The sequence below is a fragment of the Pseudoliparis swirei genome, chromosome 24, assembly GCF_029220125.1.
Source record: "Pseudoliparis swirei isolate HS2019 ecotype Mariana Trench chromosome 24, NWPU_hadal_v1, whole genome shotgun sequence".
NCBI classification, from domain to species: Eukaryota; Metazoa; Chordata; class Actinopteri; order Perciformes; family Liparidae; genus Pseudoliparis; species Pseudoliparis swirei.
Window position 1 is genome coordinate 20,403,149 of NC_079411.1, and position 23,842 is coordinate 20,426,990.

At 42.7% G+C, this 23,842-nt stretch overlaps 4 protein-coding genes and 1 non-coding gene across 7 annotated transcripts in view; 2 read left to right on the top strand and 3 right to left on the bottom strand.

The window, feature by feature from the left end:
• Window positions 1-5,310, bottom strand: part of LOC130190649 (E3 ubiquitin-protein ligase SMURF2) — a 56,599-nt gene extending 51,289 nt beyond the window's left edge. The window contains exon 1 of the mRNA XM_056410171.1: window positions 4,923-5,310. Coding sequence (XP_056266146.1) covers window positions 4,923-4,974 — 52 coding nt within the window. The 5' untranslated portion in view covers window positions 4,975-5,310. The remainder of the gene's footprint in view (window positions 1-4,922) is intronic.
• A 1,238-nt stretch (window positions 5,311-6,548) lies between these two features.
• On the bottom strand, window positions 6,549-9,262 carry LOC130190259 (importin subunit alpha-1-like). The gene is made up of 5 exons (XM_056409578.1): window positions 9,244-9,262; window positions 8,785-9,017; window positions 8,300-8,482; window positions 7,652-7,801; window positions 6,549-6,868 (listed from the first exon to the last, which is right to left on the bottom strand). Exons 1-5 carry the CDS (start codon window positions 9,260-9,262, stop codon window positions 6,779-6,781), a joined length of 675 nt encoding a protein of 224 aa, XP_056265553.1. The 3' UTR covers window positions 6,549-6,778.
• LOC130190653 (importin subunit alpha-1-like) lies at window positions 9,173-15,594 on the bottom strand. 2 transcript variants are annotated; one of them, XM_056410175.1, is made up of 11 exons: window positions 15,246-15,594; window positions 14,850-14,968; window positions 14,626-14,760; window positions 14,198-14,286; window positions 13,606-13,874; window positions 13,264-13,358; window positions 12,191-12,454; window positions 11,391-11,624; window positions 10,914-11,096; window positions 10,266-10,415; window positions 9,173-9,485 (listed from the first exon to the last, which is right to left on the bottom strand). In XM_056410175.1, the coding sequence occupies exons 2-11, from the start codon at window positions 14,913-14,915 to the stop codon at window positions 9,396-9,398; spliced, it is 1,575 nt and encodes a 524-aa protein (XP_056266150.1). In that variant the 5' UTR covers window positions 14,916-14,968; window positions 15,246-15,594; the 3' UTR covers window positions 9,173-9,395. The 2 variants fall into 2 exon arrangements, with proteins under 2 accessions (XP_056266150.1, XP_056266151.1); XM_056410176.1 differs by having other exon boundaries at window positions 14,850-15,594.
• A 385-nt stretch (window positions 15,595-15,979) lies between these two features.
• On the top strand, window positions 15,980-16,052 carry trnar-ccg (transfer RNA arginine (anticodon CCG)). The gene has a single exon. It is a non-coding gene; the product is annotated as a tRNA-Arg (tRNA).
• A 1,786-nt stretch (window positions 16,053-17,838) lies between these two features.
• LOC130190656 (UPF0450 protein C17orf58 homolog) lies at window positions 17,839-21,625 on the top strand. 2 transcript variants are annotated; one of them, XM_056410179.1, is made up of 4 exons: window positions 17,839-18,486; window positions 19,378-19,464; window positions 19,630-19,821; window positions 20,111-21,625. In XM_056410179.1, exons 1-4 carry the CDS (start codon window positions 18,081-18,083, stop codon window positions 20,296-20,298), a joined length of 873 nt encoding a protein of 290 aa, XP_056266154.1. In that variant the 5' UTR covers window positions 17,839-18,080; the 3' UTR covers window positions 20,299-21,625. The 2 variants fall into 2 exon arrangements, with proteins under 2 accessions (XP_056266154.1, XP_056266156.1); XM_056410181.1 differs by having other exon boundaries at window positions 19,378-19,455.
• The last annotated feature ends 2,217 nt before the right edge of the window (window positions 21,626-23,842 follow it).

The window sequence follows — 23,842 nt, forward strand, 5'->3', positions numbered from 1 at the left end:
TTCACTTTCTGCCAGACTCGAGGCATCACTTGTTCCGAAATTAAGCTGGTGCCAGGGATACATAAAACAGAGAGCCACAACACAGACGCGTCACAGCATGACTCAGGTCCATTGTGTGCGGATGAATCATAATCCCCAACTCTGTTCCACATTTCAACTGTCAAAACTCAAATAAATTACACACATGCATCGTCCAAGTCCCTTCGCGACACGCAGCTCACAATGTGTTGATTGAATGTGACCATCTATGTAATTAGCTTTCATTGAAAATCATACAGGGAGGCCAAGCAAGCAGAAATAATATGACCAACTTAATGCATTCGAGGTGAGGATGAAGAAGTGTCAGAGACCGATTATAAATACAAAAGAATATATGTCTCACACACCTGCCAGATTGGGGCGAACAGAGAGAAACATTTCTAAATAATTGTGTTAATTTCCTTCTTTAAATTTTTTTTTTGATCAAGAACAAAATCCAAAAAAGGCAGTTCATAATTACCATTTAATAATAATAATAATCCATTTCATTTATATAGAGCTTTTTAAGATACTCAAAGAAGCTTAACCTGTTGCATGTTACATTTCATACACCGTAGACACAGCTACGGGGAGCAAATCAGGGTTAAGTATCTTGCTCAAGGACACATCGACTTGGGCGCGGATTGAACCGTTTGAAAAGCAGACCTACTAACCACTGACCGACAGTCGCCCCAATTTTGTCTCTACTGCGTGTGGGAAACTTGACAACTCTTGTCTGTTTCTCACCATCACCACGGCGCGCTCGCCATGTATCATTCATTCCAAATATTCTAGGAAGCCGACAGGCCTCATTTAGCTCAACATCGCGTGCCGACAGTACATCCTGTTGAAGCTCAATGTGGACCGGAGTATCTGCAAGCATGTGTGCGTGAAATTGTGTGTTTGTCTTCTGTTTTGGGAACACACAACACCACGCTTGCACATATAAACAAGCTGACCCACACAGCTGTACTTGGTCCGCGATAACTTCCCTGCAATGCAGTCTGCCCCAACACCGGGCCAGGGACGGAGGCTTGATCCTTATTAACAGCGTACTGACCTCGGGACAAGATTCTCAATGTTAAAATGAGGGAGAAATACACACACCGCATGAGAGATGAACCATGTACATGTGGGCCTCCTTGCTTGCCTGTGTGTCCTGCACTCACACTCAACAGGAGGAATCCTGAGATGATTCTTCCAGTCGCTCGCTGCATGCCAACAGGAGATATGTGCAGCCAAGAGGCCATATTAGAAAAGGGGGGCGAGCGATGGATTCATCCCCTCGTATGTCTCATGTCCTTCACTTTGAGAAACTCCAGATTCCATCCAGTGAAGGAAAGCAAGCGAAAACACCCTGTTCCTGTTTGAATTCAGTAGATCATACACCAACTCTCACTGAGTGGGAGACAGAGGGGGAACGACACCAACAGCTCTGGAAATCCAACATTGCTTGTTTTTACAAGCTTGGCAGCGAGCTCTGTGGGGACACGACGACACACCGCCTACAAGCAAAATCAAGCGAAGATGCATTTTGTTTTATTATTATTAATTGAAACTTTAAAGGGCAGCTGTCGCAGATAAATATTGCAAGCAGAAGGAGGAGCTCCAAAAAAATGCCTTTGTGAGAAGTCAGAAGGTGGCATTTGAATGCAGTGAGGGATGAATAAACTGGGGATGAGTTCCATCAAAATCCTGCGGTGCATGTGTAAACTCACATTACGCAAATTCTAATCCACTGCCATGACGAATCCCAGTGAGGGTGGCAAACTAAAACAGCGGCACACTTTAAATTCAGCTGACGCATAGCTAGGAAAAGCTTCATTTTAGTAGAGGATAAATTTCAAGAACAAAGCCAGTCCAATTGTATATCAGAGTGAAGAACACAGAAAGTTGTTTTTTTTAAATAGCGCTGACCTTTAGTTTGCATCAGCAGTAGCAATAATTAATGTTTTAATTTTAATTAAGACAAAGCTGCAACTGAGAAAAAATGGGAATAACGTGCAATCATGTATTTGTCTGAAGGGTTACCTGGCAAGCTGGATATTGATCAAAGCTTTATTATTGACAGCACTGTGATTAGACTTGCTAGTGTTTCTGCAAGGATCTACAGCCACATGAAGAAAACTGGAAAAATTGGAGGTTAAGCCTTCAGAAATCTACTAATGAGTAGGGATGGGTATCGTTTGGGTTTTTTCCGATACCGGTGCTAAACCGGTACTTTTAAAACGATACCGGTGCCTAAACGGTGCCTGAACCGATACTTTTTTTTAAACGCACAATGAGGACATTAAAAACCTCTTCGGCCATATTCCCTGTAGAAGCCGTTATCATGGAGCACTGACACACAACGGATATCAGACTGTTAACATACACAATATATGTTCTCCATTATATGTGATATGTATTGTCATGTCCAGAGTTTATAGGGTTAATCCTGTCACTGTGTTGATGGGCAAAGAGAACAACCAATCAGAGGTACTGAAGATGACACGTGACAAATAAAGTTTTGCTTCTGACAGCGAGAGTTACACTGAAACAAAGTGATGCCCCACGGTCTTTATTCCTCCGTCATTATATTCCCGGTAACACCGGGTATACAGCCGGGACCGCTGGACATAAACACATCTGCTAGCAGACTGTCACGCTCATAGCTAGCGCTAGCTACGAGCTACGAGCTAGCTTAAACATGGTTATAATGGCTAATTTATTATTTCTTGGGCTACTTTTATGAATGCAAGACTTGCAATCAACGTTACGGAACTAATCTGAGTTCAGGCTGCTCGTCATAATCGGTCTCCACGTGTTCAGGGGGACCGGTGACGGTCTGCCATCGCGCCCAGCCTGACGCTGGTGTGCTCGACGCGGGCTCACGTAGTCACACACGGCGCAGCCTCCGCTGTCAGAGTTAAATATGAGAGGCTCGTAACCTGCTGACAGGGCGGAGTCACCAGAGAAGTTCACAACAATAGTTTTTTTCAATTTCAATCGGCTCAGGCACCGGAATTAAGCACCGAAATGTGCGTTGCGGTCCGGGTAATACCGGTTGTATTGGAACCGGTACCACATTGGCACCGGTTTCCGGTACCCAACCCTACTAATGAGGTATTAAAATTATTCATTCTAAAAAAGAATTATGTTACAGAATTCTAGTTCAGATAAAAAAACAAAAGCCCTGTTTGATGCAATCAGTGTTTACTTTGATTGGCTCAAAGTTACAGAAAATATATGGTGGCCAACAGGGATGATGACTGGGAAAAGGCCACAATGAAGCTACAAACTGCATTTATCAGATGCAGTCACATAACACTCCGATAAGTCACCAACCAGCACAACAGGTCCATCTTTTCTTTTTTTTATGTACTTTATTATATTTTTTGTATGTGCTCTGTGAAAGAAAAAGAAAAACCTATGAGAGAGACCGCATAGCAGACAGACTAAACTGGGCTTTGACTGGAATGCAACGTTGGGTCTAAATGCACATGGTCTACGACGTATCAAGTGCGGCCACAACTAAACACATACAAACACTTAAAGTGAATTCTAAAGTCTAAACGCAGACTTAGCATCACTGATCATCACTGTGTGAGCAGCAATTGGTCGCTCACAGCCATATGAACCCGAATGTCTGTCTGTCTGTCCCCCCCACACACCACACAGCTCCCCTTATCCTTTCTCTCTTGCAAAGGATAGACAGAGGATGTGTCTATAATCGGGAAAGACTCACATTTCCTGAGGTTTTACATTCCTGGGATTCCGTCTGTAGACCACTGCAGCCCATTTAAAACCATTCCCCATATGGAGGGGGGAAAGACCCTGGGCAGGAGAGCTGGGTAGATTTTAGAGCTTGAAAACTCATTTCTCTTTACAGTATTACTCAACGTTTCGAGGTCAATGAACCTGCTCCCGACCATTAATATGATGACTATCAATAATAATGCCATGATAGAACACCTGTCCTTATTCCCTGCTGTGGGAATTAAAAGTTGTTGTGCACACTTTAAGTCCTTAAAGAACAGCAGTGATCCATTACCAAATACAGAAAATGAGACATTAGGTGCTCGCTTCTGTCTTTCAGCTCAGCAGTTCTACCTTCTAAACGCTTTCAGATACATCATTTGAATCAGAAGATGATGGGGGTGGCTGGATGTAAGTCTGGCTTTGGCATACATCTATTCATGCAAGTTAAAACACAAGAAGCCCTCTTGCTCCTGTCAGATCACAGCTCCTCACAGCTTCAATTAATGTGTGTAGCACACACACACACACATATATATTTTAGTTATGATAGTAAGATATTCGTACAATTTCTACATACATAAACGCAATGGTCGACCAAAAATTAAACATGTAATTTATGACTCCACATTCACTAAAGCCTAATTATAAAGCCCCACACAACAAGTTCCTACCTCCTGAAATATTATCGGAACATGAACACACAAAAGAGGACCAGTGCTAATAACTCATTCAATGACGATACGGATAAAAGTAGTGTTACAGATATCCATATCAATTAGACTGACAGGCCATCGGGACAGATGGACTTTATCACAGATATGTAGCGTACGTATTTCATCTCAGCTAACTTTTGAGAGAAGCCTCATTATGAGCAAAGATGCCAAGTAGCGTTGACGTTAGCAGCTAACGTCAACGAGGTTGATGCAACACAATCAGCGGCGTTTGCTAACGAGCTCGCGGTGTCTGGAGGCTGCTCGGTAGGTTCATCGGGAGTTACATTCGACTCAACACATAATTAATTAAATGTTTTTAAAACATAAACATAGATATAATACGAGGGGAACATTGTGTATAACACATAAGACACATGTACCGCCAGCAGACGTTAGCCGGGTAGGCTAGCAGGCTAACGGCGCAGGAGCAGCGGGTTTACTTTTGCTTACCGGTCAACCGCAGCTTCACTGGGCCGTTTCTCCTCACTCCTTGGCTAGACATATCCCTTTGTGTTCCAGCTTGATGAAAACTCACAAAAAGCGTCTAATTCATGTGTCACCGTACAGGTCTGGAAAATGTATCTCCCAAAACAATCCCTCTGCTAACGTGGGGTAGCTGGTAGTATCACCATAGCAGATCACACTAACTGTGTCTGCAACATGATGGGATCATCGTCTCTGGAATATCACTTTCACGTGAGCCCCTCTTTCATTAAGCAAATAGCTAATCCTAAATACGTGGCCGAATGTTGTTCACGCCGCGAGCGACGGGTATTGCGAAGAATCAACTGGACCGCTTGCCCTCCATCCAGACAGGCGTCTGCTCCGTCCGTGCTGCTTCAGTTGAAGTTAGTGGTGATGATCGTGAAGACGGAGCTACTGTGGCAGGATCCGGGAGGCGAGATGAGCACATCCGGTACAATCTTTCAAAATAAAACACATGCCCAACATTTTCCTCATACTAACTACGATACATATTAACTATTCATTATGACTATAATAATACAACCGCCATAAACTTAACCCTTGTGTTGCCTTCGGGTCAATTTGACCCGATTCAATGTTTCACCCTCCTGTCGCCTTCGGGTCAATATGACCCGATTCAATGTTTAACCCTCCTGTTACCTTTATATTTACTAACATATTTTACCCTTGAGGTCAATATGACCCCAGCTATTAAAATCTCCAGAAAATTATTAGAATTAATATTGTTTTCCAAGTTTAAGTGTGAGGTACTTTATGTTTGTTTGTTGACTCCCGAAAGAACACCGACATTAAAACATTGAATCGGGTCAAATTGACCCGAAGGCGACAGGAGGGTTAAATATTGAATCGGGTCAAAATGACCCGAAGGCAACACAAGGGTTAAGGTAATAGTATTGCGTAATGTCTACCTTGTTGCAATTGATTGTACAATCGTCACATTATTTTACTTTGAATTTAAAATGGTCCTCATCCGGCATTTATCTGGTGACGGTGTATGGAGACACGAACAAACTGGACAGTTTCTGCGAATAGTTAGAATATACATCTATAATTAAGTGGTTAAAACGTCTGGCATAAATATATCAATAGATTTCGAATAATATTACTGTAGTTCAATCAGCTATGATCGTCGTAATTGCATATAGGGGACCAATTTATCCATTGTAAATTATACATATCTTCACAAGTAAATGTAATTTAATGATATGCTGGCTTACGACAGAAGGGTCTAAAATAAAAATGATCAAGACAAGTTAACATGTAGGTCCTTCCACATTAAACCAATACGCATAATGATATTTGTTCTGAAGGTAGATAAAGTAGATGCAGGTCTACAGTGGAGAGTTACTTTAACATTAAGTGTCAGTCTGGTTCTGCTCCTTCCCTTTAGATGATCCATCATGGCCATATAGTGCAATGCTTTCAAACGTACTAAAACATATATTGCATTTGTAAAATAGTGTGTGATGTACCATGAATAAAACAGGGCACTTAAAACATGTAGGCTTCACAAGTATAACAAATAACCACAGTGTCACCTAGTGGTGAAGGAACAAACTCAAATTCTCACAATAATTAATTCTCAACACATTCACATATTTTCAACATATACATTAGGTGCTTGACCCTGTACAGAGGCTGTTTATTTCTGAAACAGAAATCCATACAGAAAAGTAACTTGTGCATGAATACCATTTATTTACAAATCTTGTTTTGAAACTGGGAGATTTAGTCCTTGTACTGTCACATACAAGGATGAAATGTCTAAAAAAAAAAAAATACAAAAATATCAACAAGGTACAAAGAGACGGCCGAGTATGTTAAAACTGGAAAGTGCTTTGGTCATTGGCCATCTGGAAGGTATAGCCATCTGCAGTAGCTTCAGGAACCACAGACTCGTCATTTTCATTCTGAAAGACAGGAGAGAAGCATTACAGGATTTACCAAGTCTTAGCGTGTTTTAAGGATAATTTGCTGGAATAAAAAAAATTCGTCAACGAGAAACATTTCTTTCAGCCGATAAAATAGTCTACTGTGAGTAGCATTACATAAAGTAGGCAACAGAAGCCTTTGGTCAGTGATTTGATGAGAAAAAAAGCTAAAAACACCCTATTAACATTAAAATGAGCATTATGTCAAAGAATCAGGAACTTTCAATAACCAGCACACATCTAGCTCAGGAGACTATTGTTTCGTCACACACGGCACATTCTTCGGCAATAAGGAGCGATGATCTACCAAGACTGTGCTAATTTAATCTGTGAATACAAGGATGGTATTAACATCCTCCTCCTGTTCACTGTTATTCTATGTGAAAAACTGAATGAAAAAACATTCTCTTCCAGTGGGGAAGCACATTCACATCTTCACACTCGCACGGTGAACTTTCAGGCGAATGTTGCCCCTGCAGGCGATCTAATAATAGACAACTTAGTCATACTTCCGATGCCGGTTTAAATTATTTTCTTGTTTGTGTTGAAGGGTGTGATTAACATCTCAATTGCAGCAAACTATCCAATTGCACAGAGGGATTTTTCTCAGCAACGTCTTCAGCTCTTGTGAATTTTTTTTATAAAAAAAAAAGCATCACAGATGCAGAATACAATCCAATGTAAACTCAAGTATAAACAACATGTAGCTCTGATTTCCGCTCGTCTAGTCTGTAGGGACCCCCGTTACGTAGTAACACTTACCCCGTCAGAGAAGAATCTTTCTATGATGTTGAGAGAGGATTTGTAGACAGATTCATTGTCGTGGGCCTGAAGTGCCTCAATCTTGTCCAAACCTCCCACCTCCTCAATCATTTGGCAGAGATTTTCAATCTCTCCAGTTTTTCTTGCCATCTGTGTAGTGAAAAAGAAAAATCGGTAAAACTAATACTTCCCGTGATAATCCACTTTAATCTGCATTATTCAGACTGAGATTAAATCCTGCAAATCTTCCTGTTTCCTAATCTCAGACAGCCACCGTTTTAAATCCCTATTTCATCTGGACCTAAAAATAAAAACCCGTCTGCTGGCAGAAGAATATGAAAGTACTTTGAAAAGCATATTTCTTTTGAATTATTTTCTTTCTGGAAGTTATAAGCAGTCGTCCACCATCTACGAATAAATTGCAGATAGTGTATAATGTGATACATCACCGACAATTTACTCAAGTATGAATTGAGTGCATGCAACACTCAGATTAATGGATAGGCTGTACAGTAAGCCTCAGAGGTCACCTGCAATGCCAGTCAAGTGTTTGGTAAAAATCCACTTGACAAGCAGCATTTTGATTGAACCAACCGGACACGCCTGCTGCAATCCACTCCATGTAAACACATGTTCTTGACAATGTACCTGTAACATATTGTAGATGGCCTCCAGGATGACCAGGGTAACTTTGCTGTCATTGGCTGTCAGCAGGTTGAGCAGAGGCTCCAGCACATTGCAATGGACCAGGTAGGCCACTTGCTCTACCGTTCCTCCACTGGTATAATTGGTGACAGCCCACACAGCCTCCCTCTGAGACTTATAGTCACCCTAAACAGAAAAAAAGACATCCGATGTTAAACTAGCAGAGACGCAAAAGTAGTTTATGAGAATCATGCGTAATCCGTAGCAGGTTGGAAAGTAGAGTTAGAGGGAAAAGGCAACGGACTGCGTGCTGGTCAGGTAAAATCAAATTAAAGAATACATCTATACTCTTGAGATTTTGTAAAATACAGAAACTCCCCCCCTCCCACACCAATCAATAAAATATAACTTGATTTATCCATTATTAGAACTCATTTAGACTATTGTAACAACCCAGCTATATGTTCTTTCTGCTCTTGTGTTCTGACCTGTTGGAGGATCTCCACCAGCATGGGTATCAGTCCAGCATTGACCACCTCCTGAATCTGGGTGTTTTTGCCAGCAGTGATATTGGACACCGTCCAGGCTGCCTCCTTCTGGATGTTGGCCTTATGGTGACGCAGCAGGCTGGGGAACATCACCAGAGCGTCGGCATTCAGTACATATTGTGTCTGCTCATCTGTCCCAGTCACAATGTTGCCAATTGACCAAGGGTTGGAGTCTGGGAGGTGACGGAGAGCAAGACAATCAGCTCTAGTGTTCACAATTTAGGAAAAACATGTAGGCTTCACAAGTATAACAAATAACCACAGTGTCACCTAGTGGTGAAGGAACAAACTCAAATTCTCACAATAATTAATTCTCAATACATTCACATATTTTCAACATATACATTAGGTGCTTGACCCTGTACAGAGGCTGTTTATTTCTGAAACAGAAATCCATACAGAAAAGTAACTTGTGCATGAATACCATTTATTTACAAATCTTGTTTTGAAACTGGGAGATTTAGTCCTTGTACTGTCACATACAAGGATGAAATGTCTAAAAAAAAAAAATACAAAAATATCAACAAGGTACAAAGAGACGGCCGAGTATGTTAAAACTGGAAAGTGCTTTGGTCATTGGCCATCTGGAAGGTATAGCCATCTGCAGTAGCTTCAGGAACCACAGACTCGTCATTTTCATTCTGAAAGACAGGAGAGAAGCATTACAGGATTTACCAAGTCTTAGCGTGTTTTAAGGATAATTTGCTGGAATAAAACAATTTCGTCGACGAGAAACATTTCTTTCAGTCGATAAAATAGTCTACTGTGAGTAGCATTACATAAAGTAGGCAACAGAAGCCTTTGGTCAGTGATTTGATGAGAAAAAAGCTAAAAACACCCTATTAACATTAAAATGAGCATTATGTCAAAGAATCAGGAACTTTCAATAACCAGCACACATCTAGCTCAGGAGACTATTGTTTCGTCACACACGGCACATTCTTCGGCAATAAGGAGCGATGATCTACCAAGACTGTGCTAATTTAATCTGTGAATACAAGGATGGTATTAACATCCTCCTCCTGTTCACTGTTATTCTATGTGAAAAACTGAATGAAAAAACATTCTCTTCCAGTGGGGAAGCACATTCACATCTTCACACTGTACGGTGAACTTTCAGGCGAATGTTGCCCCTGCAGGCGATCTAATAATAGACAACTTAGTCATACTTCCGATGCCGGTTTAAATTATTTTCTTGTTTGTGTTGAAGGGTGTGATTAACATCTCAATTGCAGCAAACTATCCAATTGCATAGAGGGATTTTTCTCAGCAACGTCTTCAGCTCTTGTGAATTTTTTTAATGAAAAAAAAGCATCACAGATGCAGAATACAATCCAATGTAAACTCAAGTATAAACAACATGTAGCTCTGATTTCCGCTCGTCTAGTCTGTAGGGACCCCCGTTACGTAGTAACACTTACCCCGTCAGAGAAGAATCTTTCTATGATGTTGAGAGAGGATTTGTAGACAGATTCATTGTCGTGGGCCTGAAGTGCCTCAATCTTGTCCAAACCTCCCACCTCCTCAATCATTTGGCAGAGATTTTCAATCTCTCCAGTTTTTCTTGCCATCTGTGTAGTGAAAAAGAAAAATCGGTAAAACTAATACTTCCCCGTGATAATCCACTTTAATCTGCATTATTCAGACTGAGATTAAATCCTGCAAATCTTCCTGTTTCCTAATCTCAGACAGCCACCGTTTTAAATCCCCATTTCATCTGGACCTAAAAATAAAAACCCGTCTGCTGGCAGAAGAATATGAAAGTACTTTGAAAAGCATATTTCTTTTGAATTATTTTCTTTCTGGAAGTTATAAGCAGTCGTCCACCATCTACGAATAAATTGCAGATAGTGTATAATGTGATACATCACCGACAACTTACTCAAGTATGAATTGAGTGCATGCAACACTCAGATTAATGGATAGGCTGTACAGTAAGCCTCAGAGGTCACCTGCGATGCCAGTCAAGTGTTTGGTAAAATCCACTTGACAAGCAGCATTTTGATTGAACCAACCGGACACGCCTGCTGCAATCCACTCCATGTAAACACATGTTCTTGACAATGTACCTGTAACATATTGTAGATGGCCTCCAGGATGACCAGGGTAACTTTGCTGTCATTGGCTGTCAGCAGGTTGAGCAGAGGCTCCAGCACATTGCAATGGACCAGGTAGGCCACTTGCTCTACCGTTCCTCCACTGGTATAATTGGTGACAGCCCACACAGCCTCCCTCTGAGACTTATAGTCACCCTAAACAGAAAAAAAGACATCCGATGTTAAACTAGCAGAGACGCAAAAGTAGTTTATGAGAATCATGCGTAATCCGTAGCAGGTTGGAAAGTAGAGTTAGAGGGAAAAGGCAACGGACTGGTCAGGTAACATCAAATTAAAGAATACATCTATACTCTGAGATTTTGTAAAATACAGAAACTCCCCCCCTCCCACACCAATCAATAAAATATAACTTGATTTATCCATTATTAGAACTCATTTAGACTATTGTAACAACCCAGCTATATGTTCTTTCTGCTCTTGTGTTCTGACCTGTTGGAGGATCTCCACCAGCATGGGTATCAGTCCAGCATTGACCACCTCCTGAATCTGGGTGTTTTTGCCAGCAGTGATATTGGACACCGTCCAGGCTGCCTCCTTCTGGATGTTGGCCTTATGGTGACGCAGCAGGCTGGGGAACATCACCAGAGCGTCGGCATTCAGTACATATTGTGTCTGCTCATCTGTCCCAGTCACAATGTTGCCAATTGACCGAAGGGTTGGAGTCTGGGAGGTGACGGAGAGCAAGACAATCAGCTCTAGTGTTCACAATTTAGGAAAAATAGAGAGGAGGACTGATGGTGACAATGAATGTGATAAGATACCTACATTCTGAGAATGTTAATGTGACAATGGAGCACCATATATCTGAAGCCGCTAACAATGCATCCAACAGCAGACTAAGCTAGACTTACAATGGTCCACATGGCACACCTGCACCAAAGACTTAAAAATATGTCACCGTAATCGGTCCTAAACTCAGCCAACAACCCACAGGACTGAACACAAGTTAGAGAAGTCATGAGAGCACGAGTTTTAAAAAATTGACATCGACAGAAAGTGGTTTCCTTCAACTTTAAAAAGGGAAAGGTCAAATATAAAAGGAGGATGTACACCAAAAGGGAGGTGTGTGTGGGTTATGACAAAATTATTGAAGAGGGTTGTTATTTATGACCATAAAAGGAGAACTCTTGGATCCAATGGAACCGGCAATTATGGTCAACGTTCATCAAACACCGTAACGAATTCAAAATCCACAGATGGATGAAGGTAATCTCCACTGAGACGCATACCACAATGGAGAGCTCCCCACAGCCGAGCAGCTGCACGAGGCGGGGCACCAGGCCAGCCTGCACCACCACCTCTATCCTCTCATTGCAGCCGTCGGTCAGGTAGGACACGGCCCAACAGGTGTCGGCCAGAATCTCCTGGTCGTCGTGGTGCAGGAGGCGCACCAGGGCTGGAAGCATCTCCTGCACCGCCTTTATAGGAGGGGCGGGGTTCTTGTTGCGACACAGGTTGGACAGCGTCCAGGTGACATTGCGCAGGTAGCCAAACTGGTATGGTGGGTAGAGAACAAACCATTATGTAACAACATCCAAGTGTCATAACATTATTGTTGTCAGAGTAACCGACGAGGTCATGGCAATAATGCAACATGATCATTTATAATCTTTGATTGGAAACATAATCATGATGAAATTATATATCAAGATATCATAAATATAAGTACTTTGTATATATTGCTAAATAAGCACATACCAACTCAAACTTTTCAACAAATAAAACCCCTCAATTTTGCAATCGCAAACATGCACGTAAACAGTCAGGAAATTAATTTCACTTCAAACTGTCATGTTCATCTTGGACTAGAGTTCTTTATCAAATTTAGTACTTCTTATATTTGTCAAACATTTTTCACACAGGAAAAGGAAAAATAGCCGTTATCCTGTAGTTATGTTAGATTTTTTTATGAATACTTTTTTGAAATGTATCAATCCATGAAACGGTGACTTTGATTCTCTTATATGCAGAATCTGTTTTCTGTTTGTAGTCCCAGTTCTATTAATACATCAGGTTTGAGCAGGTTTTGTTTGAATACAGATAAAGAGGTCATGTGCAGAGCAAGTGAGGCAGCTCGCATTGGCCGCAATGCTTTTTATCGGTTTAAAAATGAGCTTATCAATACATTATTTATGACACGTGATCTCTCAACTCAAGTCTCGCATCTCAACTTGGTAATCGGACTTTGAACGCTGAGCAGCACACAGAAAAGGCAGTCTTGGCTCGGATATCACAACATGCCAGGGCTCTGCAACATGAAAACGTCTCATAAAATCAGCAGTTTAATAAATTCGAAACTCACAGGATACATAGACAGGTCAGGAACTGTCATCAGGGCTAGGAGTGGCTGGAGACCCCCGTGTATGATCACTAGGTCTCTGTAGTTGGATCCATCACCTAGATGTGGGACGAAATACAGTTGGGTTATTTCAATACTTGGTTGAGCATTTCAGAGACAGACAGACAGACATTCCCTCAACATTAAAGCCTGTAAAGACCAAGAACAGCCTAGTTACACACAACAACAACAGATCCTCACGTCTATAGAGGCAAATAAACTGAACATCATAACGTAATGGAGGGTCAAACGTAAAACAAGAGACTCAAACACACAGAGATGTTGAATGTCATCAGCATACAATACCTGCGATGTTACCAAGGGCCCAAATGGCCTGCTCGCTGATGTGCGTGTGGGGTGATCCCACCAGACTGATGAAGGCTGGGATGGCCCCACAGTCCACTACAGCAGTGGTCTGGTCTGAGGTGCCCGAGGCGATGTTGGTCAGGGCCCAAGCCGCCTCAAATTGGATGGGGGGGCATTCAGATAGAGCAAGAAAGCTAACAAACTTCGGGATGAGGCTGGCAGCAATGATGTGGTCAATAGGTGGATGCTTCTCTCTGGAGAGGAGTCTCCTGTACACACAAACAGTTTGGGAGTTAATGAAGAGAAGGTAACTTCAAGGAAAGAGAGAGTTAACTATGAGCATTGTTTAAATGTCAGAGTAATGACAAGGTTGAACAACTTTATTTAAACAAGTCCACAAAATAATATGCTTGAGACATGGTGTGATGAGGCGTGTCATAATGCATAGAATAGATAGTGTTGCAGATGAGGAAAGGCTGGAGAATACAGAATTACTGCCATACTCTATGACAGTATAACTGCTAACCAGTCAAATTGCAGTTTGCATCCATGTATGTCCAACACTCCATCAAAGTCTTTAAAGTTATTTTACCTGGCTGCCTGCGTGGCCTCCAGCTGGTACTCTATAATCTGGCTGTTTACTCCTCCTACAATCTCCTCCAAAGACCAGGGCTGGGGAGGCTAGGGGAAAAGGAAAAGAAGCAGATTAAACTTGTCCATGTTGAGGATTATTTGTAACAAGTTTCTCATTGACCTTTGGCCACCGGCTACAAATAGAGTAGGCATAGCTTTACCAGTCTTTAGGGTTGAAACTGACCAGATTTATTCTCTTAAAAGGTTTGTTGAGGCTGTTGTAGATAAATCATTTGTGGTCGACTAGCTAAATGATAGAACCAAATATAAGACATGTAAACCAGTTGCGTTTATTTAAAAAAGGTGCATCCTGTTTACTCTTTCTTCCCAGACAAATCAAGAAACTAGTGCATGAGACGGGAAGGAGAGCTGAGAAAGATCAGCTACCTGTGCGTTGGGTTCTTGCAGAGGAGAGGTCGGGTCGTCCAGAAGAGTCTGGACGTTTCTCCTCTTCAGGATCTGATCATCCTTCTTTGCTTTTCGTAACTCCACATTGACTTCCGCTCTTCTTCGTCTCAGCTCCTGAAAAAGTCAAACCCCCATAATATTATATGGCGGCATGCATTACGATGAACGTACATGTTCGTGTTCCGGGGCTGTCTGTTACTCACGTTGGCGTCTTTCCCCTTGTTCTTGAACTGGGGGAGACGATCTCCGCTGTCGTTAACCGCTGACATTCCTGACCGTTAAACAAGACAATCGATTCCAGCAGAATGGTTGAAGACAATTCCTGTTTAAAGATAATAATGTAACGTTACAAATTGACCGTACAAAAACAGCGGCTGCCTTCCCCTGTTAGCGCGCTAGCTGGGCGGTGAATCAGCGCGAGCTAACGCTAGCGGTCCACCGGCTGCTCGTCTAGAGGCCAGGCCGGTTATCTAACGCCATGTGGCGCGTCGCACACGGAGCCTCTCTGGTAACGTTAAACACTCACAACCCCGCTAGTCTTCAGAAGAGGCACGGTATAAAATCGGAAACAATAACATTAACTACTAATGCTACCATACATTCGCAGGGCTCTCATGTTTTGAAGACAGGCAAGCGTGAGATTTCCATCAGCACCCGATACAGCTGACCGTTGCGCGCGCCGGCATCGAGCCGAAAAGAGTTGTTGACAGGGGGGGGGGGGGTGCTAGTGACTATTTTTTTGCTCCATCCCAATGCTCGCAGACCGGCGTCGGAGCTCTGCAGCGGAACAATCGATCGGCGTATTGAGCATCCCTGCATTCAAGCATTAAATAGCCGAGAGGTTTTTTCAGCGTGAGGAATTCGATGTGTGGCGGGAGTGCGTGAGATAAGACCGAAATGCGTGAGTCTCACGCTCAATGCGTGAGACTTGAGAGCCCTGCATTCGTTTAAAATGTAAGCTACATGTGGACAACAGCATGGGCGACGTGCTTACCTTGGGTTTCTTGTACATTTTTTTTTTACTACAGACCTGACGTCATTTATATACAGCCTGTTTTTCATGATTGTGATTGGTCGGTCGGGTGCAAGCACCGCCCATTTAAAAACAACAAATACGTTGTCAAAGGCAACCGCTGTTGGTATCGCGAGATAAAACTCCCACATCTTTGTACACTGGTTGGATTTTATTGTGCACCTTTGCGGCCATGTCTGAAATACCCATTGTAGCGCGGGTAACATTTACTCTAAATAACAATGTGGAATTATATGTAAAAAGTGCACGCGACGATGTTTTATCTTTATAAAGGTTGTTTTCCCACATAAGCCACGTATTGACCCAGTGGCCTAATGGATAAGGCATCAGCCTCCGGAGCTGGGGATTGTGGGTTCGAGTCCCATCTGGGTCGTATATGCACTCCTTTTCAGTGATGTTTAAAATGGAATGAATATAGTCTCTTGGTAATGGCTGAAATCATCCTTAATCGGCATTCTAAACAATCTCGTACAAAACTCCTTATTAATTAAATTAAACTACCAAATACAAGTTAAATTGTATTTTCTATATATAATAATTATATACTTAAATGTACAGCACTTACATAAATAAGCAACATTGATGATATACAAATAACCTCACTCAAGCCATTATGTAAAAGTGAAGAGCAGCAGTGTTCAAATACATGTTCTTATTTATGCAATAAAGAATTTTAAAAAACTGTGACCACGAGAGATCAACATTCATTTGATGTTAATTTGTTATCGTATCGGATTGCTTTAAAACGATGCTAATTTAATGATGTAACTAAATGATGCGATGCAGTTTCTCAATGTGGCCACCAGGGGGCAGTGGCACCTCGTTTTTATTGAATACACTGATAAACCAACACCGATCACCTCCACGTCGCATCAAGGTGCGCCAAAGCTACGAGATAAGTTTATAGTATCACTTACCCTAAGGTTGAGTGTATCTAGCCAGTCATCTAAAAAATAAGAGCAGGAAAACTATCATTACCGAATGTTTTGATTATTGGATGTAGGCTACTAGAAGATAAACTCATTTCTCTTTAACATAAATCCTATTGGTGAACAAAATCAACACATAACCGTATTTCCCCTCGTATTGTAAACAGCGACGGCAGCATTATGAGGATCCATTCATGAATGAAAGGCGTGTCACTCTAACGTGTTTACTTGTGTTTCAGGACCTCCCTCCCTCTCCCTCTCCCTCTCCCTCCCCCTCTCCCTCTCCCTCTCCCTCTCCCTCTCCATCGCTGAGCCGCTCGTATAAAAACGTCCGGGATCCGGTCTCTCTGTATAGCAGACCTTAAAGCGTGTGCACACTGAACATCTATGATGACAGGGATTATTCTGTTCATCTTGTTTCTATGGTTTCCTCTTGATAAGACAACAGAGGTATATTTTATTACATTGTACTATTTTTATTTTAATCTAGTATTTGTACTTCTGTAAATTTGTATTTTTTTGTTGTTGAGAAAAACGTTGTTTTTTTCATGTTTTTTTCATGTTCACTTTACATCTTGTCTATATGTTTACATGTTCTTTTACTATTTTTGCACTTTATGTTGTCTATGCACTTTATGTTGTCTATATGTTGCACAATTCACTTTATGTTGCACAATTCAATTCATGTTATGTTGGACAGAAGAGAAACGTAATTTCAATCTTCTGTATGTTTGCACATATGAAAAATTGACAAATAAAACTGACTTTGACTTTGACATGTTGCCTTCTTTTAATTGGGTCTATTCATTTTACAAGTATAATTTCAAAGCAACATGTTTCGACATGAAATACAATGTGAATAATATTTGGCAGCATTTCATAACTTTGATGGATTGGGCTTCATTATAAAATCTAATATCTGGGCTGTAGATTCTTATCGAGCCAGACATTATGCTCAGACCAATGAGGGTCATACTCGAGAGTAGTTCTCACGATCAAAGTTCCTGATAAACCTCCAGCCAAGGTACTAATAATAACCGTTGCCATATTTTATTAATTAAACTAAATAAGATTATAATATGTGTCAAAGGACGTCATTTAAATTAAATGAATACATTGTTGTACCTTTAGAAGAAAAGGGCCTTCGATGTCACCTTAACATGCACATTGAAGGAGTTGTAAAGTGAAGCCTGCTCTGTGTTTGTGTCCACGCAGAGCTGTACACGCTGATGGAAAAGGGTCCGCCCGGCTTCGTGGACCCGGCTCCAAACAACCAGAGCTGGGTGCTGGTCAAAGAGCACTCCCTGCCCATCAATGAGCTTCTGGAGAAGAGCAGCAAGCCCGGCGAGTCCAAGTTCTCCCTGCACCCTCTGCCCTCGGCCGTCTGGCCGAAGCACAGTGACCTGGCCCCCGTCCCTCGCCACCATGGCCCCCACAACAAGGCCAAAAAGGGCCCCAAGAGCGACCGTCTGATGGAGCACAACAGCGAGAAAACCAGAGGAGAAATGGCCGGACTGCTCCCCAAGACTCCGCTGACCGGAGCCACAGCTGCCGCCACCAACCGCACAGTGCAGAAGAACAGCCAGGAGACCCAGTCCAACAACAGTCCTCCTCAGCAGGGGGAACTGGATGGACACCCCAACTCCAGACCCAGGGGTCCGGCCCTCACACAGCTTCAGACCCAGCCGCACCAACCGGCCCCTTCCCCACGCAGAGACCCCCCCAACCGACGACTGGACCCAGAGGAGAACCGGCCGGGGAAGTCCAGTCTCTATCTGTCTGGTATCTGGGCCGCGACCCGGAACAACAGCCGCCCGCCAGTCGTCTTCAACCGGCGCTCCTCCAGCCTGCTGTACCACTTTGACATCCTGAGGCGAGGTACGGGGAGACCTTTTGGGATTATTTCCAAAGATTGAAATTATGTAAGAGTTTAGCCATCTGGAAAAAATATAATTAACGCTTAATATCCTTGTATTTATTGCCAGTATTTTAATAGGACACTCTCACAGTGACACATAACTTTAACCAATCACAACATGTTTGTATTAGTCACTAAATTAAACCACAAACTGTCAAATAAGACAACACAGTCAGAAAACTTGTGATGCAACAAGCTGTTCGTGCAGGTGCTCATAGAGCTGGCAGCTTCCCAAAATACAAGTATGAACCGGAACATTAGAACGATATGTCCCTTTTAACTATTTCTTCAAATGTCTAATTAATCTCCTGCAAAAGTTAGAAGAGGAATAACATTTGAACACAAAGAGGACCGGTCCTGACAAAACTACAAATGTAACACAATTAAACAAGTGCTCAAAAGCCAAATGTGCTCCCTGGTGGCCTATAGGTTCAACATATGTTAAATGTCACAGCATTGTCCCCCGGGTGGAGTCTGGCCGAGGGCCTTGGTCCCTCATCTCTGTTCCCACATTTCCCGCCACTCTCCTGTGTCTTGTCCAATAGAAAGCTCCGAAAAACCACCTCATAAAACGCCTAAAAAACAAGACACGTTAGTTTTGACCTCTGTGGGAATGAGTCAGCCAGGCGGTGATATCATGCACTCTGGAGTTCACACAGTTCACTCAGACAGTGATAAAGACAGCCGAGGCTCCGCCTCCCCCAGTCCCGCGTGGAGGAATGCGACGCCTGGGTTTTGTAACGGCAACCGTGTTCTCTTCTCGTGACGCTGGAATGAGAGTCTGGCAGCCGACTGTCCCTCTTTTTTTCTCATCCCTCCATCCTGTCGTCTGCTTGTCTTCTTCTCCGCAGACTCCGACTTCACACACGACGCCTTCTGCATGAGCGAGTGCAGGAAGGAGAAGGAGGAGAGAGAGTATTACTGCTACAGTGAGTTCGGTACGTACCCAGCCAGAGGTCAATAAAGGTCAAATAATGGCCATGCCTGAACATGCTTGAACACATCCATGGCTTAATGGAGGTATAAATCAACTCATTGCTCAATATCTACTGCTTAAAAGGAGAGTTGGAGAGATAACGTAGAGAGTTGTGTGTGTTCGACAGCTGTCAACGGGATAGTTCACGACATCGAGGTGCTGCGCAAGGGAATCCGCCTCATTACGCTGATGGTGAGCAGCGACGGCTTCTACAAGATGAGTCGCCTCTACGTGACCCCGGACAGCTTTTTCTTCAAAGTTCGCCTTCTGGTCCTGGACACCTACAAGTGCAGCAAGCCATGCCCCGAGATCAAGCTCGGTGAGTGAAGCCAACTCTGTCTCGTTTGGTCCAAAAATAAAGAGAACACTAGCAACTGTGAAAGATAACTTTTAACTATATCATACATCTTTATTCATTTAGAGGTTTGTTAAAATTTGTTTTAAACTTGTCTGATAGTCAAGATCGGTTCCGATTTAAGAAAAGCTGAAGTGTCGTGACCCATGTACGAAGTTTCCGCCGACGTATTTGTGTACGGGATGTGGGAACTCGGTCTTCCTGGGGTCAGCGGCGACGTCGTTTCAACGTGTACCCCCCATTCCTTCTCAAGGGACCAGATACATCATTATGGGTCAGATCTACCACCGGAGGCGCCACCTGCCCAGTGACCTCCTGAACCTGCTCGGGGGTAAACTGAAGCCCGGAGACGGCCTCCTGCGAAGCAACAACTACATCAAGAGATTCAACAAGCGGAGGCACCAGAAGGCCCTGGAGGCCACCCGCTCCAGGTGTAGGTGAACCAAAGATAAGGACTATCGCCCCCTGCTGCAAGGGAAGAGACATTGCAGCTCACCTGAACTGATCGTAACTACCCCCCCCCCCAGTATTATCCAAGACGGAAGACATTTTGCAGAAGGCATGGATTTATTTTCACATGGACTGCTGTGACGTATCCAAACCCCGGTTAATTTTTTTTTTTACTCCTCCGTAAAGTTCCTGAAGCACGGACTTGTGCTCTCTTTGACAGACGACACGAGCAGCTTCAATTAAATGGGTTTCGCATCGTCAGCTTTTTACTGTAATCTTCTCCAAATAGCAAAACTCCTCATTCATTCATGGCTGGTTCATGAAGTCCCGACATTAATAAAAGTATAAAACTGGCTCGCTTTTAAAGGAAATTTGTCTCATCTGAAGAAAATGAAGCCATGAAATTTAGTTTTTAGAAATGGGTATATTTTGTCAGATAACATCAGCGGTCACATGTGTGTTTAGCAATAATTTTTTTCTTCCCGCTGAGTCAGATCCAGCCTCTGTGTTCCCGCTATAACCCAAGCACACATTTGAACATGCATACAGGTAAGGTCATTGGTTTAATGTTGTTTTTCTGGCTAGGGCAGTAACTTCTTAAAGCAGGCTCCCATATTTAACAACATACAGAAATACAGAAACTTAATGTCAATGCAAACACACACTGGCTTTTCAGTCCTGTTGATTCCTTTGATTAAATAATGCTCCTAAATTGATGTGAATGCAAAATATTGGATAGTAGCAAACAACACTCTTTTGCAACACTCAATCCCGTGCATGTTGTCACTGTGCTTGTTATTGGTGAGCAGGAAATGCACTGATATTTTTACAAGAACCAAAGGGAGGGAATGGAGGGCCTGAAAAAGCAACGACAACCTCCAGTGGAGAAGGAGAGAAGAAAAGGGATATATTGCGTTGGGCCATTGCTTGTTCATGAGAACGGCTTTTTTCCCCTTTAATTATGTGTCCACGATGAAATATCTGCCCGAGTACACTGGGGCATCAAAAGGGGCCTTGCTGAGGTGGGGGTGGGGTTCTTGTCGGGACTCAGCCATACGTCTAATCGCAGGAAGAGACGTGGGCAGGGTGGCGGAGAAGTAAATGTGGTTACGTAAGATGACACATGGAGGGGGATTGAAGCAGGAGAGGGGCAGTCGGGCCGGGCTTTCTAAAGGGATAGCGTCTTATTTCATCGGAGATCTGTGGCTTGATTGCTGTACGACCCTGAGGTCATGAGAGGGAAACCTTGCACTGAACGCTTACTTTGCTTACCTAGACATGAACCCAATAAAAAATGTGTCTATTTTGTACTCAACGACCACGTGAGGAATTTATTTGTCTTCAAACCAACCCCTTCCACGCATGCTATTGCATACATCTGACCACTGACCGACACATCGCTCCTCATTATCTTTCCCAGTGGTTGCCTGGGAAGGAGCCCCCGAAGTAAGTCACTCTAATTGAAGTTCAACAAGCGTGGTCTGCGTCTGGCCTCCGGGAAGAGAGCTTGGGAACTTGGATGTGGAGGCCGGCAGTGCGAAGCCTCTTTTCTCCCCTTCTCTCCGCCCGGTTCCCAGGCTGGAGGAAGCCTCTATCGGAGATCAGCGCTGGAGGGGACAGATGCAGGCGGGCAGGAAACAGGAGCCTGTTCCACATCTTGGCTACTATCGCAGCGGGAGGACATTCCTCATTGCAGAGGATGTAAAGGAGGATGAGAAGTGGAGAGGGAGAGCGAGAGTGGGTTGGAGAGGAGAGGGAGCTGGGGAATATCTCAGTTCCTGTGTGATAGCCCCCAAGCCACAAGGGGGGGGGGGGGGAGAAAGAGACGAGGGCGGTGGATTGGAACCACATCTGCACCCGAGCTTCTGGATTCATTTAGCGGTTTGTGTGTGTGTGTGTGTGTGTTGGTGGGGTGGGTGGGTAATCTGATCTCAGGAAGAGTTTGTATGAGTGTGCTGGAGGTTATGACCTGGTCCAGATAATTGATCCGATTGAAGAAAGGGATTGAACTTGCCGTGTCGGGTCAGGTTATTCACTAAGAGGCCCTGGGGGGTGCTGGGCCCGTTATCTGTGCATTGTAAATAGTAATTAGTTTGTTGTTTCTTGGTTCATTTATTTCGTACATTTATTTTAGAGAATACACACTCCATAATGTTATTCCAGAGATAACATATTATCTCTGGAATAACATATTGCTATGCAGGCGATATTCAATTAAACGTCTCACTAAAGCCTCACAATTGTATCCTCATAACTTCCTAAACTCTGCAGAGTTTATTTAGTCATTATGAAACAGATGTTATTTCTGCCACACATTGTCCCAAAGGCATTGGAGGGCCTTTATATTTTCCTTCCTCCGACGTTAAATGTTCTGTACAAAATCTTGAGGTATCCCTTTGGACCAGGCAGACTTTTGCCAACATGACATCTCGTCTCAACTCCATCTCGACACGCCTTTGCAAAGCTTCCCAGTATGACTTCACAAGCGGTCCAAAAAGCTGATGCTAACCAGGTCCTCCAAAAAAATCTGGATTTATGTCCACGGCCTCGACATTACATTCAGAAATCAATTTAAGATTCTTGAGCTCACTTTTAGAGCTCAGCAGGGTCAGTTTGGTAGAAACGTGGATAAGATAAACTCCTCTTCAGGGTGACCTTAATGAGCAGAGACAATACAAACACAAAAAAACACAAGTCTTTGGAGAACTGGTGTCAAAAACATTACTTTATTATCTAGGATGAAATGTCCTATAAAGTACAAAAGAGAATCTCTTCAGAGTGGCCACAATCAGTTAAAAACAGAGTATTTTTTTTATCTGCGGTTAAGCTTCCTCAACATTACAAAAAAAACTAAAAACATTTCATTGATATGAATAAATAATACAAGAAATGCAATGTCAATATAGAAGTCATGTTGAACTGGTTTTTTTTTTTTTTTTTTACAAAAAAGAGAAAAACTCTTTGCAAGAGTTACCTGTCGCTCTACCCCAGTATTCAATACCTGTATGCTCACAATATGCAGCGCTTTTAATATAAAGGGCAATTTCACCTAAAATGTAGAGTTCACTTCAATTTAAGAAGAAAAAAAAAATAGACAGTTAAAATATACAGACGGGCTTAATTGCTGGTTCAAAGAGTGGAAAATAAAAGTTTCTACTGCTCTAAAAGAATTTCATTTCTACATATTCGGACAGCCGTATTATACAATAGAGATTACAAACAGTGGATGCAACACGTCGTCATCAGATTACAAAGTAACAGACGTTTGTGTGAGACACAAAGACGGTAAAGAAGACGGCAGCAACATTATCTCTCAACTCTGCGAATACACACACAACAACTGACTGGAACCAAAACATTTGCTTAATTTTAAAGTTTTTTTAAAAACAACTTAAAGAGAACCTCATGACTGCTCCCCAGCCTACAAAACTGATAATCAGTTTACAATTTTTTTCTCCCAAATATGATATAAATGCAGCTATAAAATGTTCATACAAACCCCACGGTAGACTCCCCAGTCCCCACTCAAAGTTAA